Source organism: Brienomyrus brachyistius, chromosome 13, assembly GCF_023856365.1.
Source record: "Brienomyrus brachyistius isolate T26 chromosome 13, BBRACH_0.4, whole genome shotgun sequence".
NCBI classification, from domain to species: domain Eukaryota; kingdom Metazoa; phylum Chordata; class Actinopteri; order Osteoglossiformes; family Mormyridae; genus Brienomyrus; species Brienomyrus brachyistius.
This window is the reverse complement of record NC_064545.1, coordinates 2,470,902-2,494,681: the sequence shown is the minus strand read 5'-3', so window position 1 is coordinate 2,494,681 and position 23,780 is coordinate 2,470,902. Positions and strand designations below refer to the sequence as shown.

The 23,780-nt window shown below is 48.7% G+C and overlaps 1 protein-coding gene across 5 annotated transcripts in view; it reads right to left on the bottom strand.

The window, feature by feature from the left end:
* Positions 1-615: 615 nt before the first annotated feature.
* LOC125705805 (protein CBFA2T3-like) overlaps positions 616-23,780 on the bottom strand; it is a 33,509-nt gene continuing 10,344 nt past the window's right edge. For 2 of the 5 annotated variants that reach the window (XM_048972066.1, XM_048972070.1), the window contains exons 2-12: positions 12,259-12,405; positions 10,525-10,766; positions 10,049-10,138; positions 8,948-9,129; positions 7,940-8,220; positions 7,578-7,660; positions 6,887-7,106; positions 6,653-6,721; positions 5,148-5,216; positions 3,833-4,023; positions 616-3,058 (exon numbers count right to left, since the gene is read on the bottom strand). In XM_048972066.1, coding sequence (XP_048828023.1) covers positions 2,711-3,058; positions 3,833-4,023; positions 5,148-5,216; positions 6,653-6,721; positions 6,887-7,106; positions 7,578-7,660; positions 7,940-8,220; positions 8,948-9,129; positions 10,049-10,138; positions 10,525-10,766; positions 12,259-12,405 — 1,922 coding nt within the window. In that variant the 3' untranslated portion in view covers positions 616-2,710. The remainder of the gene's footprint in view (positions 3,059-3,832; positions 4,024-5,147; positions 5,217-6,652; positions 6,722-6,886; positions 7,107-7,577; positions 7,661-7,939; positions 8,221-8,947; positions 9,130-10,048; positions 10,139-10,524; positions 10,767-12,258; positions 12,406-23,780) is intronic. The other 3 variants (XM_048972067.1, XM_048972068.1, XM_048972069.1) reach the window with 3 other exon arrangements.

Sequence of the window (23,780 nt, the reverse complement as noted above, 5' to 3'; positions counted from 1 at the left end):
AGATTAACAGGGCAGCGGGTCCACAGTCGGAGCATGAAAACGGACAAGAATGACATGATGTGTAGGTTTTATTATGCATGACTGTGAAAATGAGCGGTTTGGCATTAAAACTAATTGTTTCTTAGAGTGGGGAAACATCAGACTACTACTGCGAGTGGTTGGATGCCTTTATTGGAAAGGTTCTCTAATGCCCCTCCATCATTTGGGACGTTTATCAGAAGCAGCATTTTGTGGATGTCCAGACAACACAACATATCGGTGTTCGTACTTTGTAATTAGGAGACACTGATTTGATTGACAGATAAGTCAAGGCAGCTCCTCCTTTTCCATGGAGATGGCAGTCGTGCACCACCGCCATAGCTCATGAAATATCAAGCTGGCCTTCCATTATTCTGAATGTGACATTAAGTCTTGTGTTGGATGACCACACCTCACTACAGTGCAGGAGCTCGGGTGAGGGAAGGTACTAATGTACAGAAATGGCGGTTTCTCAAATGCACATCATTGTTCATCTGGAGTGACATGGGACATCTGTAAATGGGTATAGCCTCATAATAATCTCTGTAAAGCGATTCCAACCCCCCCCCCCCCCCCCCCCAACGCCCGCCCCATCACCTCCTTTTACACACAATACACATTTTCCAAAGAATGAAGATTCGGCCTGAGTCACTGCTATCCCTTCAATAAAAAAAGACATGAGAATGACTAAAACATTTCTCTTATTTGGCAAACTCACGTCTGGACCTCTTTTAAATACTATATACATTCACATTAAGTTACTGTTATTATTTTAAATAAATTTATATTATATTTATATATTTATAAAATGCCCTATGGGGTTCAGTTGAGGTTCCATTCAGTAGCTAATTTTTCTTATATATATTATATATATTGCACCCCTGTCCTCTCAATGTTTCATAATGCAAGCCATAAAAATACTCTGCGTGAGCATTCCATTGGATACAACCATTTGTCTTTTACCAAGTATTTATTCCTTTGCTCAAGTTCAGCCCCAATCAAACGAAAGACAAAGTCCTGACACGCCCTATCCCAAGAATGGTCAGGACACACCTTCTGTCGCAGAGAAAAAAAAGCCGGTGACAGCACATGGTCCAAAACTACAAACTAGTATTGTACAAATGAGTTTTGTGTCTTCCCAGGTATCTGCTCCAGTGTTCTGTCAAAGAGGGTGGAGGGGAGGTGACTGGGAGGTGGTGCAGGAGGTGCATGGAGGAGGAGCAGTTGAGGGACGGGGGGAGGTAGAGAGAGAGGTCAGCGTACACCAGTACGAGTCTCTTTAGTCTTGTCGCGCTTTGGAAAAGAAACAGGGAAACTGGAAAAGTTAAACCCACACGAATGTCTGCCTGTCTGTTTCCACTACAGAAATGAATCCGGACAGGAGACTGATGTCAGTGTTCGCCGCAGTTTGTAACTCTTTGAGGCTTATCTCAGATCTGACACCCATTACTGACTGGAGATCAGAACTCATTTTTAACTCCATTCTCATTTACAAAAACCAATATTCTTGTGCAGTCTCCCGTTACTGTTATTTGCTGTTTTGGTTATGGTCAAAGGTGGTGGCATCATTAAGTGTCACGTGGACGTTCTCTCTTCTCCTCAGAGTAATCCAGACGTCACGCCAGACTCACGTTGAGCCAAACATCTTGTGCTGCATTTAGTGAGCTACAGTCTCTGTCGATGTCCCTGGTCACTGCCGCTTGGCTTGCTCCGTTTTCAGGGCTGACGGACAAGCTAAAGTATCTCTCATTTTGGTTACAAGACGAATGCTTCCCCAGTCTCCTCATAACTTTGGCAGTGTGATAAAAAAAGGTTTGGATTGTGTTTGTTTTGTTTTTTTTTTCTAGTTCATTTGGGTTCACATAAGCACAGAGAGGTGAGTCCGGTGTCGATTTTATTGGCTCGCTAGCAAGGTAGTTAACATGGTTTCCTCTTTTGTTTCTCTCTCTCTTTGAAAATTTTTGGACTAGTATTATTCTTAAAGCAAATAAAATCCATCAAAATAATCCTTCACAAAGAATGTAGATTTCTTCTTTCAGAACAGGACTCAAGGAATAAAATGGTAAAGTCATGTCCCTCCTTGAGCAACAGGGAGATGTAGACGAGTGCCCAGCAAAGAGGGGACCCCAGCAGCATGGGATACCTTAAGTGACCTACTCTTGGAGATGGTTCCTGAAGTGATTTTTATCTGTCTTTTGTGCCATGGTGGTGTGCCTACGTCCTTATGGTTCAGATCCCAGACCTACAATGAACTGAATTAGGCTCCTGCATCGTTACAAAATCCACTCTGGACTTAGGCACCACCGTGTTGTTTTACCAAAGCAAATTAGGCAAATCAGAAATATTAGAAAGCTTACAGAGATGGATTCAATAGCCGTATCTGTACTGTTTACAGTGCAGTCCATTTTTATTTCAATGTCGGAAAAAAAGCCAGCCATTGATTTTCAAAATATTTTTCTTTCTTGGTAAAATATAGCTTGGCCATACCATAAACCTTCACTTGTGACATCTGAACGTGCATGGGTGTTTGGATGGCTAAAACAGGAGAGGTGGAATCATACGGTATAACCTGATTCGGGCTGACAGAACGTGATCTTCTGGGTACTAAGAAGCGGATGCAGTATCCATGGCATAGCTAACTACAAATGGGGTATGACGGAGAGTCTGTGGGCGGTGGCTGGGCCGGCGGGAGTCAGCGGGACACGCCGTCCAACACCGCTGGCGTGGCAGGAGTGGCGGACCGTGAGGCACTGCTGGAATTGACTTCCTTGGGGCTGCTGGAGACGCTGCTGGTCCCACCTCCAGGCAGAGTCAGGGGTGCTGGCGGGCTGCTCTCTGAGGGTGTGGGTGGTGCGGTGGATGAGGATGAAGAGGAGGACGAGGAGGAGGACGGGGTCCCCAGCGGCATGCTCTGCAGGCCTTGGCCGCAGACGTGATGGTGCTTCTCCCAGTCCTTGTGCTGGCAGAAAGAGCCACAGTATCGTGCAGTGTTGCAGCCGCTACATGTCTCACTGGCCTTGCGTCCACAGTTCCAGCAGCTCTGTGAAGACAGGAGACCAATGTGAACATCTACAGGAGTCCCACTGCGGAGACCGGATACCATCGTGGACATCTGCTGGAACACCACTGTGGAGACTGGAGACCAGTGTGGACATCTACTGGAGTCCCATTATGAAGAGGAGAGACCAGTAGGGACATATACAGGAGTCCCACTGTGGAGACAGGAGACCAGAAGGGACATCCACTGGAGTCCCACTCTAGTGACAGTTGACCAATATGAACATTATTGAAGTTCCGCCAGGAGACAGGAGACCCCTGCAAATACCTGCAAGAGTCCGTCAGTGGAGACTCCTTAATCTGTTTGCTCACCCATTGACAGTTGAGAGTAGTGGTTCAGGCTCATATCGCAAATGACGGCACATGGTCAGTGTTTGTATCCTTGCAGGCAGTTCTTTAAAGATAACCCTACCCTGCTGTCTCCACCTCTGTGCAGGACTGGCTGCCACCATATGACAAATAAAGTATCAGTGAACCTGTGGCTCCAACCATGTGTCAACATGGCTACGGTCATTCGCACAGGGCATGCGATGCGCCTGTAATAAGGACACGTCAACACGGATATTTTGGGCATCTACTTGTGTCCATATGTAGACAGACATACCCTCCGCCTGAGAGTGAAGAGCGGCTGTGAGAGTGAGCAGGTGCTTAGGGGAGACCTGAGAGATATCCATGATCTTCATCAGCCATACTCCCACTGGAGTTAAGTACGGCCATGTGCCTGGCAGAGGTCCGATCAAGAGCAGGAGATTCTCACCTCGCTGGAGTCCTCCTGCTGGTTGATTACGGAGAGCGCGTCCTCCGAAGCCTGCCTCTTGGCCTCGGCCAGCGCCCGCTCCATTTTGGACCTCTCGGCTGAGATCATCTCGTGGGCCTTGCGTTCCGCATCTGATACGGCCTTCTGGAGCTCTGACATCGCCTGCCTTTTCACCTCGTTCACAGCCTCCTCTAAGAACAGAGAGAAGGGATGGGGGTAAAAGAGAGAGGATAGTCAAAAGCCCAGACCTGAACCCAGGCTTCTTCTGTAATTGTCCTTTACTCAAACACTCTAAAGCTTTATCTCGGGAAACAGATGTACATCATCCAAGATTTAAAACATTCTGCCAGAAAGTCCTTAATAATTGAATAAAACAAGTCTGGTAACAATCATTTTGAGTGCTGATGACAACCAATTTCTTTTAAAGTTTATTCTACGGTCATCAGTCTGTGTCCTCTGTTGAGGATATTTGTTTTTTACCAAACAAATAAAAAACAAACCACATAATCTATTGAATGTCCCCTACTTGCATAATACAGGCAACCAGATTTTCCATTTTGTTAAGATATTTTGTAATATCGAAGCAGTACTCAGTTGTACTGTAATAAATAATTTCACAATATGCTCTTTAGTTCTGAAATGTAATTCATTATCTAGGTTCTTACCTCCTAGTTGATTTTATTAGAACACACTTGTAAGCAATTTAATAAATATTTGTTTTTTTTTAAATCTTTTTTTTTTTTTTTTTATCTGAAAAAGCTCATAAAACCCCTTGACTCAAAATTTGGTCAGGCAGCAGAACCCACAAGCCATATTACATGTTAACAGCCCCTACAGATGGGAAGATGATTACACTCCCTGATTTATTTGTGTCGTTTGTGGCCTCGGACACAGCTGTCACAGTCCTCTTGCTGTCCCACGTCCACAAAAATTTAAAGCTAGACAGACGATCCCTGCTCTCTCTCTTCAGCAAACCCGGCACCAATTCCATCACACTCCATCAGATTCCTCTCCCATCCCAACCAACCCAAGCCGTTGAGTTGGCTGATTAATTATATCAAGGCAACTCCTGAGCAAATCCTAGTGTAATGAGCCCTCGGAGAATGGGGAGCAGTGTTTCTAATGTCTCGGACCAGGAAAAGCCGGACTGGGGTCAATCACCACGTTTTCTCTCCTCTTTCCATCAAGATCCTGTCTGTCTGAAACCTCACTGGCTTTTTGGTAGGACGTGGGCCAAGAGACAGCATCATATGGGACACAAGCAACCCAGTGGACCCTACAGCACCAGTGGGAATAGCAGCCAGCCGTTACTCACCCTGTTTGTTTTGCAGTTGCTTTAGTGCTGGTGAGTGCGGTATGCTTGTGGTACCTAGGTGAAGAACATCTGCAATTAAAAGGGCAGTCAAAATGCAGCACAGATTGTATACACAATAGCCGCTTGTACACTGGACTAATCACGACTGGGAACCTCAGCTCTGTCCCCAGCCTGTGTTCCACCCCCAGCCTCAGCTGTTCCCCCAGCCTGAGCTGTGCCCCTATCCTATGCTCCACCCCTAATCTGAGCTCTGTCCCCATCTTGAGATCTGCCCCCAGACTGAATTCCACCCCAGCCTGAGCTCCGCCCACAGACTGAACTCCAACCCCAGCCTCATCTCTGCCCACAGACTGAACTCCGCCCCCAACCTGAGTTCTGCTACCAGCATAGGTGTTCCCTCCGGTTAAAGCTCCGTCCCCAGAATAACTCCAACCCCAGCGTGAACTCCGCCCACAGACTGAATTCTACTTTCAGCCTGAGTTCTGGTCCCAGCGTAGGTGTACCCTTCAGTTACCCTTAAGACTTTGCCCTGCTCTAAACCTAAGCCCTTCTACCCCCCAGCATAGATCCATACTCAAGAAATTGGTCGGCCTCAACACTCTGATCTGTATCCAAACTGTATTCTCTGTCCCAGGCTGTCATGACTGCTCTGACCCTACAGTACAATGTGCTCTGTCCCCAGACTGCATTCCAGTCACAGACTGTGTGCTGCCCCTGGACACACCACAGACAAACCGATCCTCATTCCAGCTTTTTATGTCTAACATGACCTCTGTAAAACCTTTTAGGCTGTGTCCTGCCTGTCCCAGGTTCGATGGCTTCTCTCCATCCGTTTTTTAAAGTTGCAAACTGTCCTATTGAAAGTCACAGTTCACGATATCAGGAAAAGGCTGTGACGAAAAAAAAGGCTGAATGGAAAAGTTTATTTTACTGTGTAAATGGGCTTTCCAGGGCGGCATGGTGGTGCAGTGGTTAGCACTGTCGCCTCACACCTCTGGGACCTGCGTTCGAATCTCCGCCTGGGTCACATGTGTGTGGAGTTTGCATGTTCTCCCCATGTCGTCGTGGGGTTTCCTCCGGGTACTCTAGTTTCCCCCCACAGTCCATAGACATGCTGAGGCTAATTGGACTTGCTAAATCGCCCATAGGTGTGCGTGTGTGACTGAATGGTGTGTGAGTGTGCCCTGCGATGGGCTGGCCCCCCATCCTGAGTTGTTCCCTGCCTCGTGCCCATTGCTTCTAGGATAGGCTCCGGACCCCCCGCGACCCAGTAGGATAAGCGGTTTGGAAAATGGATGGATGGATGGGCTTTCCCAAGCCTCACCCCTGTCTGACCCAGGCCACCCAACTGTTTACATGCTGGGTCACTGCATTTTCACTGTGATTCTAAATGCAGCTGCCTTTCATCGAAGAGACAGATGGAAAGCACTTCCGCCTAATGACTCGACTGATTTGCGGCCCCTGGCCTCGCGTAACTAGGCGACGGGCAGGTGCTTGGCTCTTACCGGCTTTCCTCCAGATCTCCTCAGGCAGGTATCCTGTGGACGCCCTGTGTAGGAAATCTCGGGGAAGATCTGAGGCACACAGAGAGGAAGAGTGCTGTGTTTTCGCCACGTCATCTGAGCCAACGGACAAGCTTTAAGTCTGCATCACAGGGTTTGAAGGCATCATGGGACACATGGTGGGCAGTGTGCATGTGTGCGTTGGCATGCTTGCAGGATTTTTTGCAGAGGAAATACCTAGAATCTGCGTCTGGCTGCTGTTAGCGGTACCCGAGGTGGAGTTGTGAGGCAGGGGGGGGCGGCGCTGGGAGGAGCCCCCACCTTTTTTCATCTCCTCCACGTCACTGTAGCGACGGATCCAGTGGTTCATCTCCTCGCGGTCAGCCTCCTGGCAGCGCCGCAGGACGGTCAGCGAGCGCCGCGTCTTCTCTACCATGTCCATGATGCAGTTTAGCAGCTGAAGGGTGGGGGCAGGGCAGAGGGGGGAGGAGGCACATGGAGACTCAGGGCTGCTGTGCCTGTTTGTTCCCAGAGTCCTTCACTCTGACGACGAGGGCATATGTGCCGAACGGGAAGCGGGCACAGGGGGCAAAAGTTCACCACAAGCAGCGGCGCATCCAATTGGAAAATGCAATTAAAAGGGGGCGTCACCCTGTGTGACTCTCGTTTGTCAGTGGGCCAATGGGAGACCACCTGTGGACACAGAGCTCCGCTGTGCCTGTTTCGGTTACATAGAGACTGTGGCTGCTGGAGATCATTACTGCAGAGTGTGACATCCAGCAGACCTGACACCTGGTGTTTACCGCACTATTACTATAAATAATAACTTCTGTCCTTCCATCAACCCAGCCCCAACTAAAACTGACACCATCACTTTCTCCCCGAGGCTATAAGCTCCGCCCCAACCCACAACCCCAGTGCCACTTACATTATCAAGGTGCTTCCACTCCTCCGCCCACTCGCGATCCGTCAGCCGGTGGTCGATGACCTCCTGGCGTACGCCGTGGGTCGCTGTAACTCAAAGAGACCCCCAGTCAAGGATCAGCCCCCAGCTGGCCCAGGGAGGTAAACGTAACAGCGCGAGGCCGTCATGTAAATGAAGTTCCAAAAATCCATTATATATGCGGACGTTTTAGATAATTAATACCGTATTTCATTACCCTAATGTCCACCGTAATTTAATGAAAGCAGTGGTTCACTCGCCCAGATTGACATGTATATAGAAATGGCCCTGCACCCAAAAGTACAACAGAAATGCCCCCAGTGGGATAATTAAATGGGGTGGCTCACCCGTCTGCCGGTGCCGGTCCCGAGCCTCACGGTGCTCGGCCTGCCGGTAGGCATCGCGGTAGTGATGGGCCATGGCCATGTCCTCCAGGCGGTAGTGCTGAGGGGTGGGCACTGCCGAGTGGGCCAGGGAGTTGGGAGGATGGGCGTTTAGGCCGTTGGGGGGTGGGTGGCCAGCCAAGCTGCCACTGGGGCTGTAGCGCTGGCTGGGGCTGACGGTGCAGGGCCGCTTAGTCAGGTGCTCCGTATGCAGACCATCCCGTTCCGCGCTGTTCTCTTTGGTCCTGATGGGAAGTGAGGCCACCTGGTCAGACATCAAGTGCTTGGGACGTCCTTTCCCACCTGCGTCTCAGCACCCCCCCTCCCCACTCCCCGCAGCATGTCGACGATTTCCTCAACACACTGGAACACCGACAGGAATCCGTCCGATCATCCAACAAAAACGATTACACTCCAGAACTCATCACCGCCGAAACAGCTTGGCTGCTGCGTGCCACCCCCCCCCCCCCCCCAAACCATGGACAGGACTTCTCCATCCGACCAGATAGCCCAGTACACTCAGTTTTCAGGATGAAGTAATAGAGCCCCCCCCCCTACCCCAACCTCCCCGCTTGGATCAGCTCAAGCAGGGGTTCAGCAAAGCACCATCTGGACAAATCCCAGACATATGGGCAGCTTCAGAGAAACTCGGGGAGGGAAAAAGATTATATGCATCTTAAATTACAATGAGTTTTTTTTTCCTTCTCTCTTGATGCAGCATGTTCAGAGGCTACAGGAGACATGGCGGGCGAGATCCTCGGCAGCGTTTGGATGTGTGAGAGAAGATGCTCAGGATCCGGGCACTTAAGCGTGTCGCTCATACGACAACCACAGCATCTGCCCTATCCTCTACTGCTCAATGGAGAAAGATGGCCAATATATCTCCAGCATGGGATGGCCCAAGATCACCATGCATTGAAATGATCTGGAATCGGTAGAGAAGTGGTGCAGTCCGAGACCGTAGTGCCTCACCTGTCGGGAGTCTGTCTCTTGCCGTGCTCGTTGATCTCCAACAAGATCTCAGAGGAATCCAGGGGCGAGCTGGCGTTGGCATCCAGCAGCAAGAGCTCGTGCTGGGCCAGGTATTGGGCCGGCGTCTGCTTGGCCATGCGGGCACAGTGCAACAGCTCCCTCTGCAGGAGGGGCAGATTGGCCTGCATGGGAAGACAGGGAGAGGAGGATGAGACAAGTCATAGCCCATAATGAGCAGTGGAGCTTCATGGTCACACATCCTCTGCTCTAAACTGTTCTACCCACTGCTCATGGATGACAAGATGTTATTTATATATTTTAAAATCCCAATAAATCCATAAAGCCAGCACTGCCGAACATCTGAAGGCACATGGAAGCTTCATGTTCTTCTCTTCCTCACTCATTTTTTCATCTCCGCTTGGAACTACGACACTGACAGCCCATATCTCCCACAGTCCCTGAGCACAGTACACACTAAGACAGTGATCTTACACAAAGTGTATGTGTGTGTGTATGTGTGTATATGAAGTGTGTGTGTCTGACAGCATGGACCTTATAGCAGTGAGTACAGGAAACAGCCAGGGCTACAGTCATATTTAGGACATTGTATAACCCAGAGGCTTAGCCTCCTGAAGGGGCATTAATCGGCCACTAAAGGAAAATGGCAGGTTAAGGGGTGGGGACTGTTGACACAGCCAACCAAGGATGTTGTGACAGTAGGTGGAGGATCATCGAGCGACATTTGGCGCCACAGAAAAGCCTGTCAACATCTGTCAAGAAAATCTCTGCTCCCCATTCGACGCCTCTCCGCCCAACTCCGCTCCCCCCAAAGACAGTGCGGCGACAGGTTCGGCGTAAACACACACATGCCAGATTTAATTAATTGACAATCATTGCCATATGGGTGTTCTCAGGACGCCAAACAGACCGAGCGGAAATCCAGGTCTGCTTCTTTGTCTTCTACGCTTCACTGATATCCACACATCGGAAAGACAGTGCAGAGCAGCAGCGAGGCAAATCCAGCCTGAGGCGTGCCGCACATGCTTTTGCAAGTGAGTGGTTTCAACAGCCAGCGCCAAGGGGACCAGGGGACAGCCTTACCTTCAGGAAAGGAATGACGAAGGGGCGGAGGGGAAAGTTGGTGGCCTCCTGGAGTTTGGAATGAAACTCCTCGATAGTCAGGGTTGAGTTCTGCGGACAGCAATGAGCAAGACGGGTCATGAGTGTGAGGTGGGCAGCTTCTGAGGACATGCCAAAGAGACAGAAAATGAAGAAGCCTGATGAAGACGTGGAGATGATGTCATCACACAGTACAAGAGCAGAGCAGCTCCAAATCAAGGGCCACAGTCCTGCAGGTTTCCAAGAGTGACTCATTTACACCCAACATCTGCCACACCACTGAACTCAAATCGAGCATGTATTTCGTTAACTGACATCCAGAGCAAAATGAAAGATTAACCATTTACATGGCTGGATACTTTAGATCATAGTAAACATCCTTCTCGTCCTGGGATCTGAGCCTGAATCCTTAAGGGGTTAGGAAGCTGTGTATTTAAACAGCACGCTAAGCCACTCACCACCAAGCCCAGCACGAGGCTGCGGACGCGCTCCCCAATCTCCGGCGAGATGTCGCTGCCGAACTGCTGCAGCGTGGTGAGGAAGCGCTTCAGCTTGCAGAGCTGTCGGGCGCCGCAGGCGGGAGGCAGCTGCTGGGTGGACAGCGAGGCCGTGGATGACATGGCTGGCCCGTTGCTGAAGCCGTTGGGGGTGGAGGGAGCCCCATTGAGCGCCGTGGGCGAGTGGCCGCTCCCGTTTAACACTGTGGAAACACCAGGACGTGGGACAGTGTGGTCATACCACGTGCAGCCCCCCACCCGCTCCTCCCTGATCTGCTCACTGGGCGATTCCCGCTGGGGCGAAGTGGATGCCAAAGGGCATACATGAGAAATGCAACAAAATGTGCAAGTTGATGCACTTAAGCCTTAGATGAAGGAATTACAACTGCACTGGTGTTTCCAAGCGGGGCGTAGTCTACAGACTAAAACTGTTACCTTCTGCTGCTTTTTCATAATCGGAACCATTTGAGTACCTCCCTACTGCCCCCCAGCCCCTGCCCCCTCTGGTCCACGTGCCCCACTCATTCACTAGAACGCAGCTATAAGGGGAACTTATTAAAGCAGACCCAAAAATATCCCCGCAGCCTGTGTTACATCTATTCCGATAGCAGGTGTGCTGCTAAATCAGTCCGCGCACATGTCCGCCAGCTGAAGGCAGCTTTCAGGTCCTGAATCACCCCCCCCTCACCACCACCACCACCACCCCCACCGGTGCCAGCATTCCAAACCATGCATTACTGAGAAAAATGACTCAGGTCTCCCTTATTCCCCCATGGCCCCGCGTAGACTAACGGCCTCTTAAATGACCTAAAAAATCATCAGGCTCCTAAAACAGCATCGGCCGCTAGCATGCGCATTTGTTTACACATAACAATGGTTTCGTTTTGCAGCTGGGAAAATGATGTAATTAAAGGTGCTTTTGTTATATTTAGGATGTCGCGTATCCAGAACAAAGGAGTTTTGCCTTAACAAAATACATGTAAATGAAGAGGTACACTTCAGAATGAAATTTGACTCCGTCGCTCTCCTTCTTTGTGATTGTGCCTTGCCCAGTGCAGTAGATAGGTACTTCCATTGCTGACCTCACTCAGAGTTCCGGAATATGTTCTCTGTGGTGAGTTTTTGAAGCAGAGGGTGGGCAGCTGGGGTGGTTGCCATGGCAGATGAAATGACACGGCTCAGCGTTGCTATATAGGGAAGAAACCAGTCGGGTACCCGCCACTAGACCGCTGTCTGTAAACAAAGCTCTCGCACTAAAGCACACCCAGTGGATATGGCCACAGCGGACCACCGGCTGACATGCGGTCACACCCACACAGGACACCTGCCACCTGCAGCCACGCAGACGTAGCTGCAAACTGCCACCGCGTCCCCCCACGGGCATTTACGCAGCCATCTGATTTGCATGTGGCAAGGGAAGAAACAACCAGATAAAGGCAGGACATCTGCAGCTGCTAAACCTCAAGGTAATAGTACAGAAGTACAGAGGGTGACTACAGTGTCAGCTACACACAACTGCACACCCAAATTAACCACCTGCACTGCAGCCTGGCAACAAGATGCGGTTCAGCCTGCAAAGTACACCGCACTTCGCAGTATTCACCCTAAATCTTAAAATTATTTGTGAAAGCGATTCACATGTCATGTGTTGGACAGCTGACCAATACAAAGTTACCCGGGATAACTGCGACTTACTAGTGTTAGGAGTGAAAGAGGCACTACGATTGGTGGCCTGGTTCACTGTGGGGGGAGGGGGTGGCATGGTGGGCGGAGTCGATCTCGGTTGCGTTTTGACATCAGCGGGTGAATCTGGCATCGTTCCAACCTTCTGTTTTTTGTCACCTGCAAAAAAAGAAAAAAAAAGGACCAGGTGAGCAGGGTAGTGAAGCGGCACAGTGCAAAGAGGTCACCAAAATCAAGATGCATCGCAGGGGTTCTGCAAACAAAAAACGCACATTTCCCACAGCCTATTCATTTATTATCCTTGTCACTGACTCTTATAACCTTATAAAGAATAGATTATTAAGGATTTCCACCATAAACTGCTTGAACACTGATACACAGAACTGGTACACTGGACTGACTGAATTATATGCAGGTCTACAGCTGTCATGGGGGAAGGAGGCTCAGGTGAGAGGCAGAGGGACATGGTAAATACAATGTCAGTGCTCCTGGAAACGTCCAGTAACACCTGCTGTCCTGCCCAGCAGCTGCTCTGCCTGACACTTGCAGCAGCCCTTCCCACCCTTCCCATAACCCACACACTTTCGCACACACACACACACACACACAGAAGACGACTCGGTGTGGCAATGTCCGTCACGCCAGCCCAAACAAGGCAAGCTCTGCCCCGGCCGTACTCAGGTGGCCTGGTCTCTCCAAGAGCTCAAGGGCTGAGGGTCACAGCAGCACTGCAAACAGGGCAGGACTTGCGGGGACGCTCTTCATGCGATGCCCCTTCTGATCCGCTCTGCACATGCATGTGCACTTATAAAAATCAGGGCTCGGGACCAAAACTTCTTTGTAAAGAATCTTTTCAAATCAGACATGCAGTTAGCCTATATTACTGAGTATTCTCAAATGTGTGTATATATAATAATATCACACTGGCTAAAACTGTCCACCAGTCAACAGGGAACTACAATTTGCAAGTAAAATCAAATATAATCAGTTTCCACAGCGTCAGTATTACATGTAAACATGGAGCCTGTACTGGGATGACTTTTCCTTGGCCAACAGGTGCCATTTATACTGCTGCCTGTTCTTCTGAGTAAAGCGCGGCGTTTCATTCTGTATATCCCAACATCTGGTAATTCTTCTTCAGCAGAAAAACATCAGTCTGGACGATATGCAGAATAGGACAGACCAGTTCATGTTGGTGTTTATTCAACTGGAGTTTACTGAACTTTTCGCTCACACTCACTCAGGGGTTTCAGACGAAACACTACTGCTCTTCAAAGGAAGAAAACAGCCTTCTGTGTGGCACCTTCTCCCTCCCCTTTGTATCTTTAGAACATCCCTCCAGCACTTTATCTGACACCTCTACTGCTGCCACAGTCAAGTACTGAACAAAAATAACCAAGAGCGCTGAGCAGCTGCTAAAGCCCAAATACCCATGTCACAGATCCTCGAGCTAGAATGGGGCAGCTGCAGGAGGCCGTCAGGAGTAAAGGGTTCAAGCAGCCCTGGCACGGAGCCAGCGGAGAGGTGAGGGGAGGTCAGCAGACCATGAGGAGCAATGAGAGCTCCTCTCTGAGGTGAAGAGTACGAGAAACAACGAGAGCTCCTTTCTGAGATGACTGGAGTGTGAGAAGCAACAGAAAATCCTCTCTCAGGTGAGAACAATGAAAGCTTCTATCTGAGGTGACCAGAATGTGTGGAGCAAAGAGAGCTTCTATCTGAGGTGACCAGAATGTGTGGAGCAAAGAGAGCTTCTATCTGAGGTGACCAGAATGTGTGGAGCAAAGAGAGCTTCTATCTGAGGTGACCAGAAACAGCTCTCTGCAATAATAAAAGTTTGAAGAGCAACAATAACCAAGAATTCTTCTCTGAGTTTACCAGCATGTGAGAGTCGACAAGAGCTCATTTCTGAGGTGATCGAAGTATGAGTAGCCATGAGATCTCATTCCTTTTTAACGGTACGTCATTCACAAGTTCTATCTTTTAACATAGACCTTATGAACGACGTAGGGTTAAGAAGGTTTTGAGAAACTCACCCAGAACATGAGGAACAATGATGTCTTCTCTCTAAGGTTCCCCGTGCATGAAAAACAACAAAGGCTCCCCTCTGAGGTAACCAGAGGCTGAGGAGCAATGAGATCTCCTTTCTGGGGTCACTGGGTTCAGCCTGACTGCAAGATACGCTTGGTGCTGGTGGGAACAGAGACCTCACAATGACACGACCACAAAATGCAAAGTTAACAAGGTGGCAAGTCTCACGTCAATAGGGTCTAGCCCTCACAAGCCTGCCCTTTCATTTCAGTTCACTTTTCAGCCCTTACAGTGCCAGTGAGGGCTCTGCACATACACTGCACACACACGCTCTGTGGCTGGCAGGAGGTCCTTCTTTCATTCGCTCGTCCCCTTAAGCCACTGGCTGCCCCATTTCTCATAATGAAGCATAAAGCATAAAACAAAGACTGTGAATGACCTCAGAGGAAGTTATTAATTAGTAACACCCACGCAGAGGCCCGAAGTGAGACTACCATCATATAACACATTTCTCATTCACACTTTTCTTCTAATTTGTAGCGACGTCCATCTATTGTGATATGAAGTTTCACATCTGTAGTTCAGGATGAATATTTGCAAATAACATCGGGGACCAGTCGCTTGGCACCTTGGCCTCACCCGGCTGACTTAGCCGGGAGACACGTGTCCCGGTGGAGGTCATTGTCCACGCAGGGAAGATGGAGGGCTTTGACAGGAAGAGCCAGCGAAGAGCAAGAGCATTCTGAGTGACAGCCACCTGCCGGGGATTACGGGTGGCTTTCTAATCAGACCCGGCGGAAGGACGGCCTAGGACACGGCTCTGGGCTTTTTCACTCTAATACATTACAGCGTCCACGGCATCCACACGCCATCTGGAACCATCTGTGCTTCCATTGTCCTGAAGGACAGGAAGCCCTGTGCCGAGAGGGGGAGAGATTGGCCCGAAAGACGCGGAGGCCAGCTGGGCTCCATTCCCAGAGCCCAGCAGAGAACCAGCGTATAAAGACAACCATCTTGGATGTGTCCATGTGTGTCCTGGAGGATGTGACCGCCCATAATCTAATTAGGAAGCTCCCTTTTCCCACGCGGACACCGTTTGTGGTGATTTTGCCTGTGCAACGCCCCAGCATTCACAGACTCCGTCATAAAGGGAGGGTTTTCTGTGGAGGAAAACTGCGTTCTTAATGTGATCCATTCTCATTGTGAGGGGAGGGGAGCAGCGGGGCAGTGTTTTTTTTGTTTTCCTTTTCGGCAGATGTGCAGCGATGCAGGCCCCCGTGTTGAGTGGTGTCCAGGTGCATGCTGTGCCGTGTCTTGGCCACACCGGCAGGTGACGGCTACTGAACGCAGCGACCCCGATACGGGGGCTTGGTTTGTTCCTCCTCTCCGCCATCTTTTTAAGCCCCTCTCTCCGTCTTTCCAGATGGGATCTTTGTTCTGCCACGATCCCCCCCACCCCCCACAGTCTCTCTCCCTCTCTGTCTCCCTCTAATTCTCCCAGTCTCCAAGAATGCTGTTGTTTTTAATTTGGCCCAGCTGTTCTGGCTCACTGCCCGTCAGCCTGACTGCCCACATCTGCTTCCCATCAGCCTGCTGAGGAGTCCACACAAACAGGGCCCTCACATCAAAACATGGGGATTAGAGGTTCCCCGCCTCTGCCATGCACACCCGCTCCCCATAGCGTCCTCCAGGCTGCCCACCGCCTGACCCCTCCAGTCGCCAGCCAAATCAGACAGGGCTGAAAGAGCGCGTGACCTCCGACCTCCGAGGTGTGAGTGGAGAAAACGTGACGGCTCCAACAGTCCTCATAAATCAACTAGGTCCACTGGAAATTACAGACCGCCATAACTCAGCAGATCCCGCTAAAAGTTATGCTGTCTGTCCGTCTGACTCATGCCTTAAACCAGCCATCAGATCGTCCTCAGCTGTCTAAACACAGAATTTCATTAACAAATGACAGGCATTTAGAAAATATTTACGGAAATGTGGCCCTATACGCATAATATCCATAAGGGGGTATTCTTGGGACTGAAGAAGGACAGATCCCAGCTGCAGAAGTGTGATCCTACCCAACTTTTTAACTCCCTAACCGTCACCATAAAATATGGCAGGACTACACTTGTTATTACTGACTCTCCGAAACCTTTGGGGTATCCCACTGATGTGATTCCAAAAGGAGAGAGAATAACTTGGGTCCGGAATGAAGGATCACAGACGGGATTCAGGTGTAAAACCCAGGTGATGTAAGATTTCCTCTGCAATTCAATTTCACACAGATTTTATTTCCATTATTATATGCAATGGCTTTGAGGACCAGCAGAAAAATCTGAGCAAACAGAAGCTGACAGTACTGATGACGGCGCACAGATGCACTCTTGCCGACATTATCGGGTGAAAGTTTGTTCATCCCCCACGCGGAATGAAACCCTGCAGGCTGATCCTTAATAAAAAAGGGAACTTTTGACCTCTTCTCCTGAGAAACAGAGGACACACATACACACACAGACACACACACGCACTTGTGAGCGATAGTAACAGACACCAGCACATGGCAGCCGTGGGGCAGATGGGCTGGTCAGTCGCTCATATGTGGGCGGCAGTAATGGGGGGGGGGTCCACTTTAATGAGCGCATTGGGGCATGACTGGCAAGACTGGCTGCTGATGGGAAAATGGGGCAATAGTGAGTGAGAGAGTATGGGGGATGGCCAAGGTAACCTGGGGAGAGCGTCTAAATCCCCCCTCCACAGAAGAACATTCTCGCACCACAGAATGTTTCACCTTTGGCAAATTATGATCATCTGGCCTCATTTCTGGGGCCAAAAATCTGAGTCTCCGAATTAAACATGGTCGTGCTATAGTCTGCCTCTCTACATGAAAATGACCACTGTTAAAGGTCCATTCATTCATTCGTTTATTCATTCATTTGCTCATTCCCTCACTCATTCATGCATCTGACATACCGCTATTAAACTAATAAACATGGCCTTTAATAACTGATACATATCTTGGGATGCGAATACACAAACTGCACACACACACAGAGCATCTATGCATTCAAGTCCCCAGTCCTGAAGGCGTGAGGCTGTAGGGTCACTCTCCATGCCATAATAATTTCTTAAAGAGTTTCTCTTGAAAAGCAAGGCAGTGTAACGGTACATAGCCATGTCTGAGACCGCAGCACGCAGCTGGCAAGGATACATCTAATGGCAGACACATCCGAATGAGTCTGTGTTAAGGAGAAAACTCTCAGGTGAAAACGCTTAATGAGACTACATGCTCAGCTGTGCCGAACGCGGGGCGATGTGTTTTCAGCCACTCAGTTAGCTTCGCCGGTATCTTTTTCCAGACGTGACGGAGTGGGGTTCTACCATTACTGTAAGCTAATAAGTTTAGCACAGAGGTTCATTAAGACATGGAGTTACAGCCACGGATCCTGACCCATTTAGAGCGAGATGCTTATTTATCCAAAGAAAGCTACCTGTTATACAGTTAGTGAAACAGAGGCATCTTTCTCAACAAATTAACAGCCGACTCTTCCTGGGACTTAAACCAGCAACCTCCAGGGCAAGTCCTACAAAGTGTACAGTACTATCCCCCACCTTTTGATAATTTCCCTGCCATTGGTGAGGTGAGGCCCAAAGGGTGGAGTTTCTCTCTGCATGGAGCATATACCTAAATATGACTGGCTGTCACCCACACCACCTGGGGACGTCTGCGCCTCTAGCATGGGCCTGTCACTGGCACATCTGCCACCAGCTTCGGGGACAGGTGGGAGCGCCGCCACACTGCTCACTCCTTCTGCGGCTCCGGCATGGAGCGACACACTCGCTGCTGCCATCTCAGGGGTGTACCTCAGGGTGCCATCCAATAAGAACTAACTTTGAGAGAAAGTTATGTGTTTTGTTTTGTTTTTTTTATCTGGGTGACATGTATACAACTGAAAAGAAACAAGATGCTGCATTTTTTGCACGGCGGTTCTGTGAAAATACACCGGCAGGTACATTGTGAGCAGTATTATATGACAAACTAGCCATACCACGCAGTCCACCGAGGTACCTGTACCAAAAATGACCCATGGTGCAATCTGTTTATCTTTCGTGCGTTTACACAAATAACCCCACCCCCCTCAAAACACCTGCAACTCTGCCGTACCCCCAATTAGATCATCAGGCTTTTAATTACTCTGTTAATTGCAAACAGGCAGAGCGAGTGCCGGCTTGGGAATTGAAAGCGGGGGCTCTCTCGGGGACCCACGTCGACGAGAAGCCGACAAACAAACAGTTGAGCGTGCCAACGGCAGCAAGGCCCAGACGGTTGAAGATGGAGGGGAGGCTGACCGCACCAGCGCACACCGTCTGCTGGAGCGCCTTCCAGCACCGCTTCCTGTCAGACGGCACCATTAGCCGCCCCTCGGAGCATCGGCAGCAGAGAGGAAACATGCTAGGGGCCTCGGTCCATCTGGATGAGGCTCTGCTATCGCTGGCAGGGGGGATGGTACAAGCGAGCATCCCCAAAGCACGGCGTGACACATCGGACCACACAAACATCTCCTCATACGCCACATGCCGTCCCTAGGCGGCCCTGAACCAGAAGTGTTTTTTTTCCCAGAATGCTCAGCTTTCACCCGGCTTTGTTCAGCCGCGGATTATCCGCGCGGTCCACTCCCACGGTCCTCGTGCCTTCGCTCCCCACCTCCCAGATGTTCCCGTATTTCTCTCTCTCTCTCTCTCTCCTCTCTGCAGGAGGAGCTGCTGTGTTTGGATGAGGAGGCGTCTCCGGGAAACGGCCGCCAGGCCCTGCTTCCTGTGTGACAGGTGTGCGTCGGCTGCCTGACAGCTGTTGCTGCCTCCGCTCCTAGCTGCCGGCCAGGCCAGGGCCACCTGCAGCCCGGCATTGCACTTGTTTGCGCTCAGGCCTGACGTCACCCATGCCCGCAGGTTTATAACTTGTGAAGAGCCGGGCCCGACTCGCAAACCTCCAGACTCCCAGTGTGAACTTCAGGCTCTGCTCGACTCCTCTCGTCCTATTTCTTTGCCTCTCAATAGCTACATTGGTCACTCCGCTTACAATTGTCGCATAATCATCTACCGCTACAATTCATAGTTTGTCGATGCTTCTCCGTATCACTTTTTTTGCTAACCGAGGAGTGTCATGCAGCTGAATCAGGGTTTAATTCTTCCTCCTAATCGCTGCCATTCAGCATGGTGTTCCTTACAAGTTAATTCAATCAAGGCAACATCATGGCTTTTGATAATTGCAAAAGTGGCTCCTTCTGCCTGGTGAGTCATGGGCCTGTCTCTCTTCATCGCCTTACCCAAAGGTACCCCCCCACCCCGTCCTGCCTGCCTCTGCCTTCCAGAGTGAGTCATGTGACAAGTTAAACAAGGAAGCCTGACAGGTTTCCCCTGCAGAGCCTGCAATCCAAAACTAAATAAATAAATAAGAGACACCCCCCAACCCCCAGGTTTTTTAATGCTGAAAACCACTATCAGTGTGAGTCCTGTTTTTTTTTGTTCCCCAAAACACAGAGGGAGTAGTCACACAGGTAGCTGGATGATTGGCAGAATAATGATTTTTAATGGTTACTAATTGCTGATTGTAATTATGAATAAATTGTAAGTAAATAGTCATTAAGATGACCTAATGCTGTTTACACAGTGGGTTAATATGTAGATCAAAATGGAAATGACAGACCCCGGGGGATAAGACAGTTGACTGGTATTTTCAGTTCCTTCTGTCAACATATTGCAAAAATATACCGTCTGTTTAAACGTTTTACGGTCCAAGGTCAAAACAAATACAGACTGTTTGCATTTTCAGAGGGTATATATATATTTTTTTTCCCCCAAGATATTTCAGTGGCACTGATATTGCATACAAACCTTTTTGAAAAAGGTAAAGCCACATTCCTGTATACCTCTTTACACAATACATTTCTTATATAATGTATATATTCCTATAAAACTCAGCTTAGGACATAGAACTTGAGGTAAAACACGCCTGGGCCGGCTGCTCAGGTCTTTATGAGTCGTTAGAGTTGCGTCCCTTATGGTCTGCCTGGCCGAGAGCATTGGAACAGTCCACAGAAAGAGCTGTTTCCAGAAGATAACGGCCTTTAATTTCCACAAATAGGTTGCAAAACCACCCCCCCCCCCTTACCGCCTGTGGATCTCTGATTCTGCCCAGAGCCTTTTAGATACCTTTAACCATATTGTGAGCAGGACGGCTCTGCTTCACCTGTCCGAGCTGGAGCTTCTCTCCGCGGTATCCAGCCTGCCACGGATCAGAGTGGCGAGAAAGATGATTCCGGAAGCAGGCAAAGGTGCAAAGAAACTCAGGGTGAAAAGTAATGATGAGAACTTTTCCGGGATTAAAAATATCCCCCAGCACAGATTACACAAATACTGTATGTGTCCCTGATTCTCCGACTGTGAGCCATTCGAGACGACACTGCCGGTGCATTGGATCTGATGACTCCTAAGTGTCTTGGTTTGTCTATAATGTAAACAGTGACACAGATGCATCTGTCTACATCTTACATTTGCTGTCAATCACACTCATGTAAGATTTTAGGGAACCAATGTTCCTGTTTCTCTATTTTGTATTCAGACTGCATTTTTGTCTCATTGTCTGACTAGTCACACATTATCAAAATCAAAGGTGTCTTGAACTATGCCAGATTATTTAAAAATATCTGAAATTTCAGAAATAATGTAAAAATGACCTATCAGGGTTAACATTTTGGTCCAAATTTGCACCACATGCATAGAGATCACTAAAAACATTGATGTAATGCCATAAGAGATTTCAAGCTAGACTAGAAAGCCAACAATGAGATTCATTTGTGTATCACAAACAACCGCATGGGATCCCTGTGTTTATAATATTGCATCTGTCTGAGAGACAGACGCGTCACAAATATTGATCATTTCCTGATACAGTAAAGAGGATGAATTTGGATTCATTAGGACATATTTTCACCCATGGCCCACGTGAAAGTGTATAGGAGCACCAGGAACACAAAATCCAAATCACTTTGTTTTTTTACAAAACAATTTTTTAACGTCTTAATTGATGTTAAACAAAAAAACTTAAAGAGAAAAACTTTTTGTCGCTTAAAAGTTTTCTTCCATTCCAGAAGAAATGGTGACCTACTGTTAGTGGTTTGGAGTTAAGGCTCAAATAAGGAATAAAATAGTGATGAGATGTTCCTACAAATATAACAGTGCGTGTGTGTGTAGGACTGTGTGTGCTTGTGTGTACGAGTGTTTGTGTGTGTGTGTGTGCGTGCGTGTGTATGGGGTCCAGGATGCCGGCTCCCACACTTCCACGTCCATGTGTTTCGCATTTGGCCAGATGCTTAGAGGCTGCTTTCCCTGGCGTAATGACTATGTCACAGTAATGTTAAACACATGTGGTGGAAACTGGAGCCTGTCGCTCACTGTAAGCAGGGCAGCCTTTACCACTATTTGGAGGTATAAACAGAAGGAAACCATAGCAATCTGTCCGCACTTGAACCCGGGCGTTTTTGGTTTCTGCCCTTCTGAAATTAGCTTTGGATCCGAAGTCGTTTCCGGAAGATAACGTCTAACATTTTGAAAATAATATTGCACCATTTTGCCGCAGCGAAGATCATTGAATCCGGAGCACCGCCAGTAGAAGCCCAGATGTGGAGGGGAGGGGGCTGTTACCCACCCTTAAACAAAATAAACCCAAACGTCATGGTGCACTTATCTCATTTTCCCTTCGGTATTCCCAGGTGCAGACCCGGGATCCGAAAGCTTTACTGTACTTAAAAGTTTCAAGATTATCTCATTTAAGGTAACTGCCTCTGACAACCGCTGCCACTGAATCGAAACGGCAGATATAAACCAGACCCGAAATCCAGGGCACCCCGTTAGCTGGGTCCCTAATCTGTCCCAGTACATAGCTGCGCAGTGAACGGCATGATGATGTCGCAGTAACCACAAGCACAAGGACACCGATGAGGAGGTTGGCTCAGTCAGCTGTGTGTCCAGGTGTTGGCCTGCTACCCACCAGCTGACCCCCATGGCCACAGGCCTAACCCCCCCCCGTAGGTCACCATCTGCTCCGTGCCGTGTTCAGAAGGCGGCCAGTTTCATCCGTAAGCAGCTGCCATAATTCCATAATTCAATCACCCGTGCTTGACCGCCGCTCTTCCTGCAGTGGGTCACACTGTTGGGAACTCTTAACGGACTGGCTGAACCCTCAGCGACAACCTGAACACTGACAGCCTCAACACTGATTACCTCACACGCATGTCCTGTACCAGACTATGTCAAATTGCATTGTCCCCTATGCCTGCATATTTCTGCATTTGCCTGGAAAATCTGTTCCACTGCACCGTCCCTAATATTCTTAAACTAGTATTTTTACTTCCTCAAGCCAATGAAATCAATGCTGATTTTTTACATTTTTTGATAATCATTGAAGTGCTGGCAAAACACTATTAACCGCAATAATGTACTCCTAATAAACCATTCTTTTTGAACTAGAACCTGGCACATAAAACTGACCAGTTATCTACCACTGTCTCTTATTCACTTTGAGAGATTTGCATTATGTTTACATTATACCTGATGTACGTAGTTATTGTTGTAATAGTATTTATTGCAAGCAACTGAATTTGCATTTGTGAGCTGTGTTTTTGTTTATTTTGTGTTTATCGGGAACAGAAGGACATGCAGAGTAAAATTTTCATTGTTACCAGAGTTACCATAAACTCTATAATATTTAACTATTCCGCATCGTGCAGCACTGTGACTAAAATCCCGTCAGCGCGTGAACGTGTCCTGCAGGTCTCATCGGAAAGGTTCATTAGCAGGGCTCACTCTCTATGACAGGCACAATAGCACAGCATCCCGCTACTGGGATCCATCAGCTCTGGCACCGCGTCTCCGTCTCAAGCCTCCGGTCTCCCTGTGAGTGTTTAAACACCGCGCTAGTCCCATCCATGGCAGGGCGGACAGAATAAACACGCGCCTTGAATAATAAATGGACTCCATGGGCACTTAAAGATAACGCGGGAGTACCAGTCTTTGGCCGTAATGCACTGTGCCGATGAGTTACCTCGTATTCATTTTGCTTTTATCATCTTGTTCATTATTAATCGGTTTTGATTTTTTTACTTTTTAACTAAGGCCAATTAAACAAATAATTGATGTCTAATCGTCAAAATAATCTATATTTTATGTTTATTTTATTTTCTCCGCGTCCCATAAACTGTTGTAAACAGAAGAAGACGGGTGAATCGACTTTCTCATTCAGTTTTTTTTTTTACAAAAGCTCTGCAAACACTTTGACCCTCCTGACCCCCCTAGCATGTACACGGACCACAGCCCGCAATAAAATCGAGGTGAGCTATTTCACGAATTGAATTTCTGGCACAGTTAACTCAATGAGGAGTTTGATTATCGCGGAAAACCGGCTCTGAGAAGTTTACTGGCAGCTGTTCCTCACCTGTCAAGCGATGAGCTTCATTTGG